Genomic DNA, 20989 nt, shown 5'->3' on the forward strand with positions numbered 1-20989 from the left:
TACTTTAGGCACATCCCTCGCCTCAGATGAATCAGATTTCATGCCAGGTGTTTAAATCATAATAAATAAATAGAAACTGAAAGAAGTGCCATTTTGCAAAGTGCATAATTATGTCCTGTGTGCTGCTTTTGTTAAACAGATGTATTCACTCTATAGGAGGTATATGAAACTTGGAGGAACATTTTTGATGGAACAATTGACATCTGCATGTGACATTTTAACAAATATCATTATTTATTTTTTTGTTCTGTGATTTAAACAATGTTTTATGTTTGTATGCACTGTGGATAAACAGGAACAACACAGTTCACTGTTATTAGATATTAACTTGTGAATAGATATATTTCATAAAATGCAGCCTAATGTACAGAGAACATTCTGTAAAACTGAAGCAGACGATGACATATTCAAAGTGACAACCGACACAGATGGATAAACAGATGCTGAAGCAGTGACCTTATTTCATTGTCATACTATTCCAACATATCGTCAAAAAATCCCCTTTGGACTCAAAATTAACAGTACACATCTAACTGGGTGGAATTTTCCCCAACCTCTTATTGCTGTGGTGAAGAATGATTATTTCAATCATGTCAGTGAAAAGTCAAATTGAGAAAAGAACAGTTGGATTGGGCAGTAACAATCCTACTGGAGTTCCCAACCCATTATTCCCACACCACGGTCTGCTGCCTCAGATTCCCTGCATTGCTTTGATGATAATGTTCTCCGGCAGGCCGCTAAAGTTATGACCGTGTCGCCGTGTGGCACAGTGCGAAGCTGCACTGCACTACGCTCTAATGTTCTTGCCTTGCATTCAGCCCCGTTTTAAATAAACACTTGAGGCGAAATAGACACTAACGTCTGCCATGAACCCATGGAAGAACATGGATGACTATGTGAGACGACATGGAGAGAGTAACATGAATTGCTTCATTACCATGGGAACAAACAATGTAAAGTATCACAAATATGTTAACTCACCTCCCCCTCCTCCCAGAAGACTGGAATTTGCTGAAAAGAGAAAGAAAAAAAAATGTCAGAAAAACTTCAAGAGTAAGCAAATATGGATTAAGAGTCGGCAATATTTGGACATTAAAGTCTGGATTCTCCAACAGAGGGATTTTTCTGAAAATACACCTTAGAAGCACATTTTCCTTTACTCTTATGATCATCTTATATCTATTAGAAGTATTAATAACACATTTCACTGAGAATCTGAACAGAAAATGCAGTATATTTTCAAAGTCCTCGAAAGAAAACAGGTTAGTATAAGGTGCCAAGACAAGCTTGAAATTGGCTTGAATGAATTAGTCACATATTTGTTGCAACTCTTTTTTCTGGCAATGCAAGATTTAAAAAAAAATAATTCTGGTAGCTTCTGAAAACACCAGAAACATCTAAAAAGGTAGAAAACTAAAAGAAGGTAATCTGATACTTTTTTTTTAACCACATCCCCAATTGACAGAAGTAATTATTTTGTGTGGTAGTGTTTTTCTTTGAATGCTAAATTTGAATACAGTTATCAAGACTTTTAGCAATAAGACACAGCACATCTTCTTTGTAGTTTCTATGGTGTCTACATGTTATGACTATCTGCTCAATTACACACCAAACTTGGAAATGGGTGTCAAGAGGAGCAAGTGAATGCACCAAGTGGCTTTCTAGGTTCTTTATGGGAACACAAATCTTTGGACTTGAGCTCTTCAAAACAAGACTTGTGTTAAAAAAGGGAGATGCTACATTCTCACGTGTGACAATTATATCTAGAACACGCTCTTTAATAAAGCCTCGCTCAATGTTATTCTGTTGTCAGTATTAAGACAGTTGGTTCAAAAACACATACTATCACTCCGCCCTGTTGTCCTACCTGAATCTCCAATATTAACCGTAGTTTACTGGTTCCAGAGAAGGTACCATCGGCTAAGGAGAGTGTATCATTAAAAATGAACCTATCTGTCAGTTGGAGACATCCGTTGCACATTAGAGGAGAAAGATTAGAGGGGATTTAGAGTACATCTGTTCATTTGAGTGTTACTGAAAGTAGGTAGCCTATGTGTTTGAAGTGTAGTTCATCCAGCGGGCATTGAGAAGAATCATACACTGCAACATGCCTTTTAATGATCTTCAGTTTCAGTGACGGCATTGGCTATCATTAGCAGTGAACGCTACTATTAAACGCTTATTATTTCTCAAATACGTTATGGTGCACAAGCAAGAGGTAATGAACAATTTGGTATGAAAGAAGAGCTCTCCAACAACACCACAGTCCTGAATCTTGTTTTTTTAGTTTGGGCCTGAATACTTGTATGAAGGGGACTTCTGGAGTTCACTCAGTTTCCACACCTTTCTGTGGCACCATTATGGCTTTGTATTGTTCTCATTTGAGCACCACACATATGAGTGGGCACGGGGACAAAGAAAGCTCTCCCACTGCAGAATTTGTTTCATCAAAGAGCTTTTGTGTGTGTGTGTGTGTGTGTGTGTGTGTGTGTGTGTGTGTGTGTGTGTGTGTGTGTGTGTGTGTGTGTGTGTGTGTGTGTGTGTGTGTGTGTGTGTGTGTGTGTGTGTGTGTGTGTGTGTGTGTGTGTGTGTGTGTGTGTGAGAGTATACAATATGAACATAACATAAACACAGAAGAGACAGCAACTCAAACAGGGATGTACTGACAATCCACTGTCATGTTTACAATAGCACCTCTCCAGGTTTTTCTGTGATGAAAAATACTTGTGTACTATCCCGGCCCTTTGTTGAGCTCTGGAATGTTTCAGCTATCAACAGCAAGCATACAACTCAAACATGCATTTCCAGAAAAACAAAAACCTGCCTGTTCCCATGCTGCTGTAACAAAAACAAATCAGAATTTGGGATACTGTAAGGTATATCTAATCTAATCTAATTTGTGTTAAAGTATGTAGTCTATGGTAGTTATTCTTATGATGAGATATGATGATCCTATGATATAAATGCTTAAAGCTTCTTGTTGTTAATCTATCACCAGTCAAATGTAAGAACTAGCCCCGGTGCCTAAACTAAGAGTATGCAGGCTTTTCATAAAGTCTATCATCATTCTCTAATCTCCTGGGGAGTCTTCCTATTCCTGAGCTATTAAAACACTGGGGTTTAATTACCTGACATTATGGAAATGCATACCTGAGGGGGGCGCTTCATTTACTCCATACCTAATCAGAGATTGGAGATGTGGTTGCTAATCAGTCAGAAACAAAATCTTGTGTGTGTGTGTGTGTGTGTGTGTGTGTGTGTGTGTGTGTGTGTGTGTGTGTGTGTGTGTGTGTGTGTGTGTGTGTGGTGTGTGTGTGTGTGTGTGTGTGTGTGTGTGTGTGTGTGTGTGTGTGTGTGTGTGTGTGTGTGTGTGTGTGTGTGTGTGTGTGTGTGTGGTGTGTGTGTGTGTGTGTGTGTGTGTGTGTGTGTGTGTGTGTGTGTGTGTGTGTGTGTGTATGTGGTGGTAGTAGTGAGCGGAGTAATCCGGGGGTTGAGATGTTGGATGCTTTCTAACCACATGTGACTTGGTGTGATCACGGCAATAGCCCACTAGGAGATGAAGAGCATTTGACAGCCACCTCATCTCTGCAGTGGGTTTGATAAACATAGAAGTAAGGAGGGGTAAAAAAACATGGCTTTATGCCTTTTCATTTCCCCTCTCCCTGCATCCTCTCCTTTAATGATCAGAATGTCATGAAAAAGTGTTTTGGCAGTTTATCTTAAAGTTCACTGTGCGGCTTATGCACACACACATATCTGTAACCTACAGAGTCACTGAGCTCAGCCCACAGAGATACATATCAGGGCAGAGATTAAAATCCCAAAGTGGATGTGGACTTGTTTTGAAACTCCGTCTTCAAGCATGAGATAAATAAGAAACAGCTGGGAGAGAAGCTAACCTACAGCAGCACAACGAGCAGCCCTACACTGGATGTGTGCTTGGCCATATGCAGTATGATTTTCCTGAGAAGTGCTTCAATTATCTTGAGTGAAAATCAAAACAGAAATCCATATTTGGCCACATCCACTCCATAATGCATATTTTATAGAGTGTGTATTAATTATAAACTAGCTCTCCTTGCTGTTTGTGCCTGCCCTGGGCTCAGTCGGGCTATCTTGTGGCGAATCAACACATTTCTGCCTTCAGGGAAGCAGTGGGAGAGCCAACATTTAGTATTATCAGAAGACCATTAGCTGTTCCTTCTGCATGAGGAGTTGTCTCTTTGAATGCATGTATAATTGGTTTTTGACTTGTCCATCCTCTCTTCAGTGTCTGCCGCAGTGTGTCCCCTTGAGAGTTTTGCGAATCAATTCATAATTTTTTTTCTGCAAGGACATACAAGGACCTCATCTCCGTCTTTTAAAACATCTACACTGATCCCATCACATAAGACAAATGACTGCAGTGATCTTTTAATATTTCACAGAACCTGACAGTTTATTGTGGTATTGACCCAGTTAACGAGAAGAAAGAGGGAAGCCAAAGTAGTAGGCTTTGACTTGGTGTTTGTCAGGAGTGTTGCTGAGAGTCGTCCCAGTAGCAAACACAACATGGGTCATAAATCTCAGCGGAGGGGCTCCCTGGACTGCGTGAAGATGGCAGGTCATTAGGAACTGCTGGTCCACGGCATTAGGCCGGCCCATCAAACATATGACTGAACTGTCACTGTAGGAGGACCCGTTTCCTGTCTGCCCTTTGACCTCTTAACCCTCGCAGCAACCTCATTTATCCCTCAGCCAATCAAATAGCAGTGGAGGCGCTGTTGTGTATTTTCACGGCAAGAAAATATTGATAACAGAACCCTAGCCGGAGAGCGTGATTGTGGCGCTGCGTCAAGAACAGACACAAACAAGGTGAAAAGGAAGGGGGAAACCACCCGCTTGTCTCAGTGTGTTCATATATTTGCAGAGCATTCATAAAAAAAACCTATGTGCACTTGAATGGCTGAGTCCTGTGTGTGCAGAGGGCAGTGAGGCATGGATCTGGGTTGTGTGTTTGGTGTCGTCAGCAGAGCCCTAGATCATGCAGTTAAATGGGAAGTGCTAGTGCATAACCACAAAACCTCAGGGCAGTAAACAGATTCACTGTCTACCTTCTGGTCTCTGCCACCTAAACAGAACCCTTAAAATATATGCCATCACATACACACTCCCCTTATCCACAGCAGCCTCTCGCCACACTTCTCAATAAGCTCAGAGGTTAATAGTGTACTCTGCTGTGGCTCTGGGATAAAAGGCAGGGTAGAAACTAATAAAAAAGTTTTATGGTTAAGGTTGCCTTCTCTGTTGCAAATAGATGAGTCAAAAAAAAAATCCTCTTCATTTTTCAAAGCAACCGGGCAGTCACTGCAATAAAAAGCTACCGGCCTATCTGTGTCTGCAAATCTTACAGCTATTTCAGACGGATTGCCAGTAAATACATCAAATAAACTGTTATATGGTTGATCTTTGCCATGTTCTATTTTACCTGTAGACTACTTGATATCACCAGATTCCAAATACATTAGGTGAGGGTTTTGATGCGTGTCTTACCTGCCCATTAAGAGTTCTGATTTTAGTAAATGTGACTCCAAAAACACAAACTGTCCCAGATACAAGAGAAAACTAGGTCAATATTGTTGCTCTTTGTAACCGGGAGTCACGTCTTTTTATTCTCTCCATTCTTCTGCTTTAATTAGAAATCATGTTCACAGCTAATTTGGTGGGCACAAATGAGCACCTACAACACAATGAACTGCAAATGGAAGGCCTTAAAATACAAAAGAAAATAGTCAAGAGAAACAAAAGGATGATCATTTTTCAGATGATGTTGACACTTAGAGGGTCATTAGATGTTCCTCTTCAGTGTTCTGATGTCTAATACGATCACTCTGAATGTTCAAAGAGTCAGTGGAGTGAAGGACTTGTTTTTGTTGAATAACGTGCTGCTCACACACAGACGCTTTTCCACTCCGCCAGCTTTCCTAACAAGCACTGTACACACACACAGACAGACACAAGAGCCCACATGTATGTGCCCTTAACACAACCCAACTCAAAAGGAAATATTACAATTGAATATCCAGAGCAACCTGTCTGCGATTCTCTGAAGCATTTCAAACCTTTAATGATGAGGGCTCTTGTTTCTTTAAGTTGCCGCCAAACTTTGCACAAATAGAAATACAATATATTCGATCCACCCGGTGTGGGATTAGAAAGGAAAGGCAACAGAGGCATTTCTTATTTGTGCCACATTAAAAATGCATGTTACCCCGCATGTGGGGCCTCTTCCGATGATACTGGTCAGCTTTTTTGTGCTTTATAGCTTCCAGCGGCCCTGAGGATTGTGGCAGACAATGTTGTGTTAGAGGTGGCTCAATCCTCGCAGGACATTGAGCACAACAAAGCCCAAAGCCTTGCTCGTGCTTCAGTCAAAAATGATGCAACTGTGGCTACAACAAGTACAGTATGCAAGACACAATGCTAATGCTTTGATAAAGCATCAAAGCATACATCTTACATGTGCTCAAAACAACCCGCATTTAGGCAGGCTAGGTAAAAGGGTACGCAGCAAGAAAGGAGTGCTGCATTTAGCCTCAATATCTGCAGCAACGCCACACTATATTGAATTTAGAGTATATTGCCAGCTTTATATATCCATCTTTTACAACAGCTTACAAATTGTTCCCGGGTTTTTCTCAGTTGTTAACATTTTAGGCGGACCTTGTTGCAAATCTTGTCTGCCATTCATCAGGTTGTTTTATAAAGTTGATTTGGTGCTGTAACAACCCGCAGGTCTTATTTCTCATGTGTATTTTGTACTCTGTCTGCGTTCTGCACAAACAACATTTCCATTAAGTCAGATGATGAGTTGAACTTTGGGCCGCTCTGTGGTATTAACAGTTCAAGCTATTAAAAGCTCATCTGGTTCAAACGTGCAGTATTGCTCTGAGATTCATTGGTTGCGTCCACCGCTCCGTACAAAGGATCAAGTGTTACAACCTCAGCCATGTGAATGTGTGGAGAGTAAAGCAGCAGTGACTCGTGACAGTGTCACTATAGAAGAGAACCAAAGCCTTACTATTATCAGTGCAATAACAATTATTCTATCTTAGGTTGGATTTATTTTTGAATAAGTAATTATGATGACAAGCGACTTTGGGTTGCTTCTTAAATGGTTTCATATTCTTAACAGTACTTGTCATATCATGGTGATGGCTGAAATGATGTTGTTTTTGCAGCTTCTTTTAACTTCTATAGCAGTAGTGTTATGATGTCTGAATGTATCAATGTGACAACAGGGTGGTGTCACAGTGATTAATCCCTTTCCTCCGCAGGCTTGTCACCTTCATAACAAAGCAACAATACCAGATGCCAAAGCCAGCCCACACGTCTATTGTTATAATTACCTGACCTTCAAATCCACATTAATGAGCCCAGGATGATCCCATTCTCTTTCATCATTTGGCTCCCGAGCCCTCCTTTTATCTAACAAGGTCACCTTTCACAAGACTGCTTCTCCCTGAAATACACATCCCCCTCATAAATATACATCTACCTGCATCTGCTCAACCCCCAATTTGGAAGAAGGGAGCGCAGAGAAATTACAAGAAAATAAAGCTGTAGGTGGGCTCTGCAAAGCGCGAGTTTGTCTTCTGGAGTTGACACCAAGGGAGAGTCAATGCCACCAAAGTTAGAATCAGAAAACTACTTCCTAGAGATTAAAATGTGCTCCTTAATAATTGATTTCAAAGACACGGCCAATTAACATGAACAACTCACTGCAAGGGCTGTGAAGGCTCAGTGAAGAGGTCAGTGGAGAGAGCAGGGTTCATTAGAAGAAGGTGTTCCTTACCCACTAGTTTAATCAAAAATGCACCGTGATTTCATTTCAAAACAACAAAAAACACTTTCAGAAAAACAATTCATTCAATTATGCATTTGCTCTATTATATTTCAGCCACATTTTACAGCATGACCATAGTTTAATTAAGAAAAAAGTAAAGGTTAAACATTATGTTAATAAGGAAGGGCTGTTAAGAAAAAAATAACGAAGCATAACATAATATCTGGTGGAGATAGCACAGTGCCACATAATTAGTCAAATTAAAGTACACACATTAAACCAGTTAACAGACACGTGAATGTTAACAGTGGCATATTCTCCCATATGTACGCATGTATTGACATCTCAGAACACCTCATTGCTCCCAGGCCTTGCCAAGTGATCCTGCATTCATTAATGAGACAATAACAGTATCTATAAGTGCATACGACTAATGCATATTGAAAATAAAGTCCAGAAAGGAATTAAGCCATGTTAGGTATTTAACATTAAACTCTGTACACTTGAACCAACCTCAAACAGGCACCATCATTCTCTGGTTGAGATGAAATAGGTTATCTGTAAACTTCACAGGGCCCGGTGCCACAGAGGACCTCTGCAGGATTTGGGCCAGCAGCTGCATATTATGGATTTATCCAGTCCCATTTCTGGATTCATCAGCCTCGCATTAATGCAGCCTCTTCCGTTACTGGTGATGTGGCCTGTTGGTGTGGTAAAGACCTGCATGGCTCCAGAGGGCCTTCACAGCCCACTACCCCCGGCTAGATACCCGCAAGGCAGCCAGACAGTACCCTCACTTTATCCAAAATATCATGGCTGAGATTCCTCCACGGGAAAGAGTCAGGACAGCATTAAATTGGAGATTCTCAGCAACTGACTACAAGAGAGTAGTAAATGAGGGTCTTGCCCTTGACCGCCAGGCCACGGTATATACACTCCTATTAGACTCCACCTATAGCTTAAGTGCAGAACATTGCATTAAAGAAGAGTGCATTGTCTTTTTTAACACTAAATGTATTTTAACTTCTCTTACTTCCTTAGCAAAATGCACTTAACCGGCACTTAAGAGAATCCATTCCTACCGGCGTCTATTTGATCACAGAGGTGTTAGGGTGGAGGCGATGTGTGAAGTGAGCCCTGGCTCCAGAAGTACTTCGTTTATGTCACAGAGACTCATCTCCCTCGAGCGCTAACTGCAATCAGGCTGGAGCAACTCAATCATAAGTCCAGGAGAGGTACGGCAGAATATTTATGCAACCATGGTAAAGCAAACTTCTCCACAGAGGCATCTCCCTTTCTGCTTATTACGCAATGGATTGCGTTTTAATTCAAATAGACAATTAATCGAAAACATTGTTATACTTCTACAGCTTGTGTGTACATTTATTTTGAAATAGCTGTAGCAAATCAAAAGAATGTACTACAACAAAGAATTTACTATGTTTTAATTATAAAGATAATACAGTCAGGTTTCATAGCTTTAATATCAGACAGATATTTATGTTGTGTAATGCACAGCGCTTGTAAGAACCAATGCTCTTAAATCAAGTGCACTGCGCGCCAGCTTAGTCTACTGAAGTACAGGATGAAAAAGCTCTTGCGAAAGATAAGCAGATTCTTCTTGGATGATAGAAGATCTCATAAATAATCATACCTGTATTAACATTAGCAGAGGGTTGGAATGGTTTGATTGTAAAGCGAAGTATTTACTTTGAGTCGGTTATTATTTTCCTTACTTTGTAATAGAAATAGAAATTGTTTTGCACCTCAAAGGGTAATTTCTTTTATTTTCCCGCTCAACTCACAGTGGCACTTTCTTAAATCAAGAAAACGGCAATTCTACAAACAGGCCATTGAATGTAGGTAGGAGCTGTTAGGGTTATTACTTTCCTGCCTTTCAATCAATATGGACTGACAACTGTGCATTGTATCACACTCTGTTATCTCCCTAGCGTGTAAATGCTTTAGCACTTACAGCAGAAAGGGTGTTTTCACATAAATACCTCACAGTTCCCGCCTTTTGAACAACAGGGGAATTTGAGTAGATACAGAAATGTCATGGTCTGCAACAATAATAGCGTAATATTGTTTTGAGTTTGTACTTTTGCAGTGTTTATGGATCACACAATGTTCAATTCAGTGCTACTTCAAACAAGCATCTGAGGTTGTTTTGTTCCCAAACACATTCACACCGAATCTCTTCAGATCATTTCCGGCTCACCACTATCTGCAGGCCTTGTTGTAAAACAAAACAAAAACAACTTGTTTCAATTGCATATTCAAGGAGGCTGAAAAAGACACCTTATAAAAAGTGTAAACATAGTGCTGACACTGTTAGTATTATACTATTAGAGTTTTCCTTATGTTATCTTATTACTTCCTCCTATTAGTGTCACCTAAGCTTGAATAAAACAGTAAGTTGGCAATGAACAGCAGAATACAAATATTCTGCCTTTATTGGGACAGTTTTCTCTATTGTTTTGCCCAGTCTCGACTCCTTTGTGTTCGGCTTAGTTATTCATTTATTTATGTCAACCGATTTGATAGTTCCCATTAGTCTGGTCAAATTAAGTTTACAGAACTGCACATCTCACTGTGTCTGAAAACATCCGGCCTGGCTGACACTCATCCCTTTCAGAATAGCTTTCTGTTTCATCTTCCTGTCTGACGTCGTCCTTTGACTAACTTAATGATGTTTAACCAGAGGACAAGGTTTAGCTTGATAGAACCTCATCAGAGGTCATTACCCCCAGTATAATGTGATGTCTGCCTTTATCCTTATTTGAAATAACAACTGAAATCATCCATTTAAAGAACTCAATCTCCTTAATCACCTATGTCTGAAAAACTAGGTGTGACACGAAAATTGCTATTACACATCATTTTCCCTGGATAGTCCAGGTAAGCCTACAATAGTGCTTCTGTGAACATATTGCATTTATTCTTCCTCTTGTGTCTGTTTCTGTATCAGAAAGTGATCCTCTTTCAAACGCAGAAGAATGGGACACATTATCAACCGCATCAAACTAAATAATTGACATACATGTGGCAGGCTGATCGACTTAAAAGTTACCTTGGGGATACTTATCTAGCAGAATAGATTGACAATGGTTATATCTCTCTTAATGATATTGCCGTCCTCCTGCTGAACTTTGCAGTATTGCTTAATTGCAGCTGTTAATTGGCTTGCCTCCAAGCTCTTTATGTCATTGCTTAACGCCAACACGCATGCACCGTAGCCATGCTAATGTTGGGTTGTGTGCTGAAGCCGGGAGTGACATAAGACTGTCTCCCACTGTTGTGCTGATGAAAAGGTACATTAACCATTGTGTGGAAATGAAAGGAACTGGCATTAGTGAGACTTTAGGGTCTCCCGCTGGTTTATAAAAAACTTTGTGACAGCAGGAGCTTTCCCACCCACAGATGACAGGGGTTTTCTCAGGTAGGTGCAGGACAACACTCAAAGTGTCCTTCTCAAATAGCACTAACTCGACAGTTCACATATACTGTTAGAGTTGAGCTGCACAAGAATGTGGGTAATGACCAGAAGCAAACTCAGCCTACTTCTCGCCAAAACAGGCTAGTTTTACACACGACTGTCAGCTTTAGTGTTCCTGTGTTAGAGCCTCTACAATAGGAGGTGGAGCAGTGAACAGAGCTGCTTCAGTCTGGCAGCTCCACCACACCACTAAAACACTACGTCACGCCAGCACACTAGTTGCATTGCGAGACGCCTGTCACTTCTGGAGAGCCATTTAATGTGGCTTTTGCACATGCTGAAGAAAAATACGTTTTTTTCAGGCACAAAAAACAAAACTTACTTTGAGGCTGACTGTAAAAGGAGAGGAAAACACGAGGAGGAGGCACCCCTTGAAGCTTTTTTAACTCTACACTTTGTGATAGATTGAAAAATGACAAAGAACGCAACGTGAGATCAGCATGAATAACCCCACATTAACACTCAATTTGAATGGCCTTGCCTGGACATTGCGTGCAGATGCAGATCCCACTGTAAAATTATACAAATCCACCCTCACATTAAGCTGACAAAAATCAACAGAAGGTGGGAGCCTGGGAATAATGAAAAAAACTGAATCTGGCCTGTAAATGCAGAAGACATGGGAAAGGATTAAATGAAAGCTCCAGGCAGCCTGTAAAGGAATTCTGCATAAAATCATAGAACAAGTGATCAAATAAAAGATGAGAGGTGTACAGGATTTGTTTGGAATTCAGATTTTGAGGCCAAAAATGGAAAGAGAGAAACCGACACAGGCAGAGGAATAACTCTCTTGTTTTGTTGAGAAGAACAAAACACACCAAGTGCCAAGTCCTATTCCCTCCGACAACACGGTAAGGTACAAGAACAGTGTTATCACCAATGTTTAACACCATACTGGAAGTTTAGAAAAGGCAGTGACATTTACAGGCAGCTATAAAAAGCCGCTGCAGGGTATGATTATGTCATCTAGTAATTTTGGTTTTTAATTGGTTTTGATTCTCAGTAGGTACAAACAGGTAATATTGCCACAATCACAATATTACATTACATTAAGTTGCATTTAGCTGACGCTTTTATCCAAAGCGACTTACAATAAGTGTGTTCGACCAACAAAATACAAACGTGTACATCAGGCTTCATAGAACAAAAACATCTCAAGTGCTACTCAACTGGCTTTAGGTAAGCCAGTCCTTTATTAGTATAAAAGTGCTTCGTTAATAGTTCTAACGCTCGAAGTGGAGTCGAAAGAGATGAGTTTTCAGTCTGCGCCGGAAGGTGTGTAAGCTTTCTGCTGTCCTGATGTCAATGGGGAGCTCATTCCACCATCTTGGAGCCAGGACAGCAAACCCATGTGTTTTTGCTGATGGGAACTTGGGTCCCCTTCGCAGCGAGGGTGCAGCGAGCCGTTTGGTTGATGCAGAGCGGAGTGCACGTGCTGGGGTGTACGGTTTAGCCATGTCCTGGATGTAGGAAGGGCCAGATCCATTCGCAGCATGGTAAGCAAGTACCATTGTCTTGAAGTGGATTCTAGCAGTTACCGGAAGCCAGTGGAGGGAGTGGAGGGAGCGGAGGAGCGGCGTGGTGTCTAGGATCAATCATACCAGCAGTTGTTGCACCACTCTACCATTTCCCAGTATCCAATATGGCTGAAGAGGCAGTTTGATCCTCAGCGTTTGTCACTGAATCAACCAGCTGTCCCCAAGACGACTGCTCTGAAAGCTGTTTCTGGGAACATGAAAGCTGTTGCAGTGGATGCTTTAATAAGTTGAGTCCATACAAAGAGATGTGCTTTGGAAAATGCATCCAAACAATAATGTCAGAGGGCAGACAGACCCTCTGTGTAACCACACGCTCTGCAAAAGTCAACAGGACCTTTTTGTTGTCAGGCCCATTCAATAATAACGATAGTTATACAGGCTGTTTGTGTTCTCGAGGAGAAGGACTCCGCAGTAACCTTGCATCCCAAGGACACATCATTTGAAATGCATTGGGTGCCACCGAGCTGTGATATATCCTTTTTCTGGAATTAACCTTAGATAGTCTTTCCTGTCACCAACCAATCAGGGAGTATGAGTAGGGAGTAGGGACAGGTCCCAAGTCCAGAGTAAAACAGAGCACATTTGCTTCCCCTTTTGTATTTTTACCAGCTCACAGGGCAAGAGACAAACATGACAAATTGCCTGAAAGATCTCACAGGTCAGTCATCCACATGTTTGACGAATACAATCTAATTGTGAAACATTTGTTTGGAAAAATATTTTTCAGAAACGTGAAGGATGGCAATGTCTCTGTGACCTCTATTAGAGAAAGAGATCTATCTGTATTCCAAGGTTACTCAACCATGAGGCCGTCCAGTCGGCGAGCAAAGGGCTCCTGTCCATGTGTCTCCATATAGTAAATGTGAGTGCATTGTGAAGAAGAGAGAGAGCTGAAGCCACAGATGGCTAAAAGCATACATGATTAAAATGCAATTCAGTTGGGAGGGTGAGATGGATTAATGACCTAAATGGAATCGGCAGCTGCACAGGTAGAATGGCTCGGACACAACTGTTGGGTTCAGATTTGTCTCAAAGTATCAAAGTTGCCAACAGATACAAATCGAAAAAAAGGATGATGATTACACCAAGGGTGCAATTACTGTGCATGGGTTTCACATTGTACATGAAGAATTTGGCTACAAACTGAAACCACAAAATATGGGCAAACTGAGATAAGATTACTGAAAGCAGAGCCGGATTCTTTCCATCTTTTTAATGAAATGCCAAGGCGGAGGCATCTCTTTACAGCATAATAACCGTCACACTGCTAAATTCAGATTAGGCATTAGATAAGCGTCTTCAGCTTTCTCTTCCAATAGACTGAAAGAATGTGACACTGTCTCTATTAAGGCGCCACTTCAAAGAAGAGGGACTTTCGATCATTAATGGAAGTTCTCATTACTGAGGAGCCACCAGTTAAGGACCAGTGCTGGCTCTCTGAGTGTTCATCTTTTATGAAGCTGGCCGACACTTTCAACCTTCCAAAGTGTCTAATTGGATTTTCTCTACTTCTGCTACACAGAAACACAACTTCAGACCCCTTCAGTGTAATATACAGTCTGACAAAGCCCCCCAGGTCTGTGCCAAAACGAAAAAAAATCACTTATTTGTATTCATAAGCAAGACAGGATTTGTGACACTATATGCATTTTTTGATTGAAAAGAAAGCATCATTTATAAAAACTTAGAACGGCAGAGAGGAGAAAAATCTTAATTAGGCCCAGATGATTTAGAGAGGTAGTGCAATATGATTCTTCTTGAAAAGCTTTTATATGCATTCTTCATATAATTCCCACCACAACCGTATATCCCAATATGATTTAATCTATGTCTCTGTGCAAAATCTACTTTAATCCTGTGCTGCTAAAGTAAAGTCCTAGTAATGGTGTCCAGAGTTTCTGTCAGCTTGTCTGATGAAATAAACCCTTTACTGGTGTGGCAAACACACATTATGTTTGCCACTGCATGGACTGCTTTTTCAATCTTATTTATGAGTAATACAAGGGAAGTGGATGCCTCCTGCCCTGTGCCACACTGTTCAAAGAGGATGTGGTTTAATCTCCACTTCCATCTTTAATGAGATCTGATGCAGGATGAAGCAGCATCACTAAAACACAGTGCAGGCCCACCGAGCTGCACATAGTAGTGCAATCGATGCTGCGTGATAAAGTGATATGATAACCATAAGGACGGTAACAGATTATTGTGGTTAGTTGTGTCACTTCCTCAGACAAAGCCGAGATAGGAAGAGACAGAGAGAAAGAAAGCACTAGTGTTAATTTCGTCAGCTATTTTTTAATTTAGTTTTAATTAGTCTTAGTCCTGTGTTAAATTTCCTTTTTAGTTTTAGTCATATTTAGTCACCTTCATCCTGTTTTTATTTAGTCAAGTTTTAGTCGACTAAAAGTCTGAGCATTTTAGTCTTATTTTAGTCGACTAAAACAGTAAACATTTTAGTCAAGATTTAGTCGACTAAAAGTCTGAGCATTTTAGTCATATTTTAGTCAAAGAAAACTAATTATTTTAGTCTACTTTTTGTCAATAAAAACTGTTGAGTATTTTTTAGTCATCGGATTATATAGAACATTTCAGTCAAACAAGTCTAGCCAAAACCAATAATTTGTCATTTTAGTATATATAAATAAATAAGATTATATCTTGTCCTTATTTGATGAAAAACACAGGTTGAATGATTAAGAATGCAGCTTTGCAGAGTGTATCTGGTTTGTGGTGTTTTTACCAGCTGTGTTATGGCCACATTGCTTCCCTTCTGATAAAACAATGCATTCGCTTTTTTTCTCCGCCTCATTGTAGCGAAAATGGGCCCAAATATCACGTTGTTTCTTTCTCTCAAGCAGTGGTGGCTTTAGACTTTTTCGTTGTCAGTCATTTTGACGGATCGTAACATTTCCGTCATAATCCATTATTATCCGTCGAGTGCACAATTTATCAATCACTCGCGCTGACGGGGGGGGTATTCGGTTAACGCGAGTGCGACCACTGCTCCCAAGCCCTGTTGCCATTTCATTTTCTGTTAAATAAGGTTAGTTAGACCCGAGTCTTCCTGACAGTTCATATTGTGCCGCTGCCCGGTGTAATTCAAATCTACCGCCGCGCGCACCGCAGACACACACAGCTGCTGCCCAGCCGCAGCCCCGGAAATGGAACTGCTGGGAGAAAAACTGACTATCAGCGATGTAACGTTATCTTTGATAATATTTCGTCTCCTCATTTTTCGTCAACGAAAGTAAAGAGAGATTTTGGCATAGTTTTTATTTAGTGAACTACATTTTCGTCTCGTCACTTTTCGTCAACGATATTGCATGATGATTTCGTTACAGTTATTGTTTACTGCCGTCGGTGCCGTCTCGTCATCGTCTCGTTTTCGTCATGGAAAAAAAGGTCGTTGACGAACATATTTCGTCATAGATTTAGTCAACGAAATTAACACTAGTCCACACGGAGACGATATCAGTTGTATCCGCTAACGTTCTCTATCGTTCGTCCACAAGAGGCCGAAACGGAGCCTCGGATTCGGAGCCCGAATCCGATACACATTGATAACGGCTCCCAAAGTGGGGAGGTCTGAGGACGAAACGCTTGCGGCTCCGTGTGTACGCCCTATACGATCATTTCCTGAAAACGATGACGCCATAGCCCCGCCTCTCCTGCTCACCCCCACATCAATGCTGATGCGTTTCGCCAACAACAACAATGGCGGATCACTGGGTTGCGTTCGTGCTCCAGACGCTACTGACCATCCTATAGATTTTAGTGCAATGTACAGCTCCTCTACCACAACCATCAGCAACAATAATAATATAATATAAATAATAATCGTCATCGGTCTTATTCGCTGCTTTTGGTGTATTTTGTGGCGGAAGTACAGCGCCACGTACACGCCCGGCATTATGTACTAAAGCGTCTCCAGCGGGTCGAGCGGTCTCGGTCATGTTTCTTGAGCCGATTCCGTGTGGACGGAAGACTTTTTTGATATCTAATTCGGTTCGTTTTCGTCTCTGTTTCGTCTCTGTGTGTGGCCTAAGTCAAGTAGAACTAGACCACGGACAGGAGAGGTGCAAACTCAAAAGCATTCCGAGTTGTGCAGGATTAACCTCTCCAAGCACTGTGCTTAAATGAAATGGATTGGCCCAAATTCCCTGCCCTCAGGTCAGTGTTCCCCGTTTTGTTACCATGTCTTTTATGTGGGGCAAACATGTTGGTGGACTAGAGTCATGCACAAAAGGACTGGGAAAGAAACCTTTGATTGATAGGATCAGATATCAGGACTTTTTTTCAAACATTCACTCTCCATCCTCAGTATTGTATATCCTTGTTACAAAGTCTGCCCCTTTCCCTGAAGCCTTTGAGGTATAAAAGCATATTTTTCAAGCTCTGTGGTCTGCTCAGGGAGCACTGATTCCCTGTCAATACCTCCCTTTCCCTTTCTTCCCCCTCCTAGCTCAAAGAGAGGGAGCATTCATTTTTCTATTTGGCCCTAATCAAGTTTGAATTGAGTTAACAGCTGTATGTCAATCTTTTCTGGAACTCAGGTTGCAGATATGTAATCTCCAGCATTGTCTCCAGGGCATATTTAACTCATACATAAATACAGGCATTGTCTCCTGCAAATATATAATGTGTCACTGTTGGCCAGACAGCAGGTATTGGTTACAGTCACACAGTCTAGACCGGCAGCATACTAGCTTTGAGAAAAATGATACTTACTTATGTATTATCTCTTTTTAGGTGATATTTTGCAAAGGAAAACATGGAGGAAATCAAGAATGTATTCCAATAAGCTATTGAAAACATACACAGGTGATTTTTCCTTTCCATCATTCACACACATAAGGAGCAAACGGACATCCCCCAATTGCAAAATTTGCTCATACAGTTGTCTCTCGCACATTAGTAGTTTGGCTTCTCTGTGAGGGCCAGTGCTCCGTATGGGAGGCTTATTAAGCAGGAGGCTACGTTCAAGCTAGCAGCCCAGAGGACAAAGAACAGGGAGGGGCCCGCAGTGTATCCTGCCCGACTAATGTAATCCATGATCTCTCCCATCCCAATTAAAAGACGAAATGGCTTCAGAACAGCTGTAAAGGGAGGCCTCACAGGAGTGCACTAACCGCTGTTAATGTCAGAAGTCTCATTTAAAGAGCAGCATCTGTTTAGGCTGCATGCAGGCCTCATGCCTCGGAGCCCGCTAACAGCAGACACAACCCGGCCCATCTGGAGCACTGTAGCAACACTCTGTCTCCGATCACACAACCAACTGACACTCAAATTGTTTAGTTCAAGTCAGGAGACATGTTTGACTTTAAATGTTTATTCAACTTTGTTTGAGGTCAACCAGACTATTCATTAGGGTTACATTGTATCGATTTCCCTGTTCAAAGTTCCTCATTGAAATGTGTGTGATATACTAAGTATCAGACTGAAATTGAAAAAGGCTTAACTCTAAAACCACAGGAGGAGCAAAAGGTTCAGTAAACATCGATATCTCTCTTCAAAGCATTGATTTAAAGTGCTGTTATTCAGCAGCAATAATAAACATGTCTGGGTTGAAACATTTGAAATGTCCAAATCACAATAAAGGCCAGTTTAATTAGAATATTACAGAATTTGCACAGCTTTGGCTGGTAGATAGATATGGTATGGTGTGTATAATGAATTGATTTTCAAATGTTAAAATAGGTGCTGAAGGTAAAATAAAAAAAACGTTGACTAAGAATGACCAAATGAATTGTGCGTATGAGTGTGTGAGATTCTGTGAGTCATTCAAATGAACCAGGCTCTGATTTGATTTTACTCGTTTAACTTCTTAGAACCTGGAGCCCGTTTCTTCCCTTAGATCTCTCTGCTGTCGGTCCAACAGAAACACTCCACTGTTCGTTTTGATTCAAAGAACAGGAAACAGCGGTGCATGCAGCCAGGAAATGGGCTGCCAAGTGAGGGAACAGGAGGTCCAGTAAAAGATGAAATGACAGTTATTTGTTTAGGAAGACAGGGGAAGGATGTTCACTTCAACAAATCTGATCAGATAATTCCACAGTTCAGTGGCTTACAACAGGAAGTATGCCCATGTGTGTTCATCATTCCTGTCAAAAGGAGCTGTAAACATTGATTATGTCATGTCTCAAAGAGGCCATTTTCTAATCAAGCATCGTTTTTTTGTGTGTTTACAGTTTTTTCACATGTTAAGATATTGGTATACTGTTTCATTATGTAGGAGTTCTATTAATATGCATGGAATACACATATCTTTCTCAATCACTTTATCTGACACTATATTGAAGGGCATGATGGTCAATACCAATGACAAATAATTGATTTGCCAGTTGCAAGGCTCTTTAAATTGGCTCTTTAAAACTCATTTTCCAGCCCCTTGCTCTTTTCTGGCAAAAACACTGCCTACAAATTGTATTTTTAAGACACTCCCGATTCCAAATCTACCTCCCAAAACCTCTTTCCAATAAACACGTCCAACTACTCTTCAATGGCTTCAACGGAGTGTGTTAATTTATTAGAATTGGAGTACCATCTATCGTGATGGCTTACCTTTTCACTACACTTTTCTACAGTAGCATATCTTCTTTAATAAGCTAAAATACTATTCTTTTCTTGTGATTTTCTTCGTGCCAATTCTAGCCCACAAAATTGAAAATCCAAAGCATAAAGTAGTGTATTATTATGGGTAAGATGGCAGATCTGTAATGGGGGGGGGAAAGCCCTGCACATGCACATCTATCCACTAAGAACCTGGTGAAATGCTTGCATTGTCATTCAACGCCTCCAAAAACACGATTGCCTCCAATTGTTCAGCCATTTCATGAGATTGGTTGCACTTTATGCTTGTGGGTTTGGGATGCATTCTTTCCAACAAGATGAATCAGTTTCAGTTCACTTGAGAACAAAATCTTTCCTCTAGCAGCTTCTTGAATGCATTTGATCCACGGTGCCCGTTCCTTTTTTCAGTTTCACTTACAAAGTAACAAGGACATTATAAAAGTAATTCCACCTTGCTATACATGATCAACTTAGATGCAATTTATTTTCTTCACAGATGCCTGTTTGTACTTTAAGTGGGTAAAGAGGATTATCAAATATATGGGCCTGATTTATCATGGCTGTACACAACATGCACCGACTCATCAGAAAACAATAGCAGAAAGCAGCTGGTTAGCGTGCATACTCAGCAGCTTTAAGATAGCCAACATTACGGAAAAAGTATTGGTAATCAAGTTTATCATGTACACAAGCCAGCTCCATATGTTTGAGCCTAATTCATGGCCTATATATAAAACACAAAATACACTAAAATGTTGCAAATGTAGGGTTGTTCATAAATAGTCAAGAGTGCTTGAGCTTGGAGCACTGTTGGAACATGCTGTTGGGTTATTCAAAGAAACCTACTCTCAGAGTGGCAGAAGTACTGTGGGCTCTCTGTCTGAGGAGATGGAGCACCAGAGCGTGATGTGCAGTGAATATGTGAAACTTTTTTGCCATAATATTTAATAAAAAGTTCAGCTAGCTAACTACCTTACATTTCCTCTAAATCCTAACGTCAGCTATAGCCTAAACTCTCATGTATTTGTTTAGGCATACTGTTACAATGTAAAGGCTACCATATATTCAAACCTATCTTAAAAATGGTATCATTATTACTGATAAGCAAGAGGCATCAAATCGTTTTTCTTTCATTGATTTAAATTAACCCATTTGGTAATGCAAGCAGCAGCAGCAGCATGCTCTGTTACTAACTTACGGACAGCATCTTGATTTCTTTTTTCCCCCTAACCCACTTTTAAAACAAGTGGCAGCAGGCAGGACTATGCCATACACCTTATAGTTGACAAAGTGCACATGTTCCTCTGTTTGGTTGCATGTAAGAGGATTCAGCTTCAAAGCTGATTTCAAGCTGCTTCCCTACGGTGAATTCTGATCACCTAACCTACACTAAGGCAGTACTATCTGTGGTGGAACACCAAATACAGAGTCGCCTAGAGTAGAGTCTTACCATGTTGTGGAAAAGCAGTGTTATATACAGTTGTGTAATGTAAATCAACACTCAACATTGCCCAACATGCAGTGCTATTCTTTTTTCAAATCACTCTGTATCTCTTG

General features: G+C 40.8%; 1 protein-coding gene across 2 annotated transcripts in view; it reads right to left on the reverse strand.

Annotated features, from left to right (window-relative positions):
* macrod2 (mono-ADP ribosylhydrolase 2) overlaps nucleotides 1-20989 on the reverse strand; it is a 435942-nt gene that overhangs the window by 305960 nt on the left and 108993 nt on the right. For both annotated transcript variants that reach the window (XM_034227004.1, XM_034227002.1), the window contains exon 4: nucleotides 982-1011. In XM_034227004.1, the coding sequence (XP_034082895.1) occupies nucleotides 982-1011 (30 nt within the window). The remainder of the gene's footprint in view (nucleotides 1-981; nucleotides 1012-20989) is intronic.

Source organism: Gymnodraco acuticeps, unplaced genomic scaffold (genome assembly GCF_902827175.1).
Source record: "Gymnodraco acuticeps unplaced genomic scaffold, fGymAcu1.1, whole genome shotgun sequence".
Taxonomy (NCBI): domain Eukaryota; kingdom Metazoa; phylum Chordata; class Actinopteri; order Perciformes; family Bathydraconidae; genus Gymnodraco; species Gymnodraco acuticeps.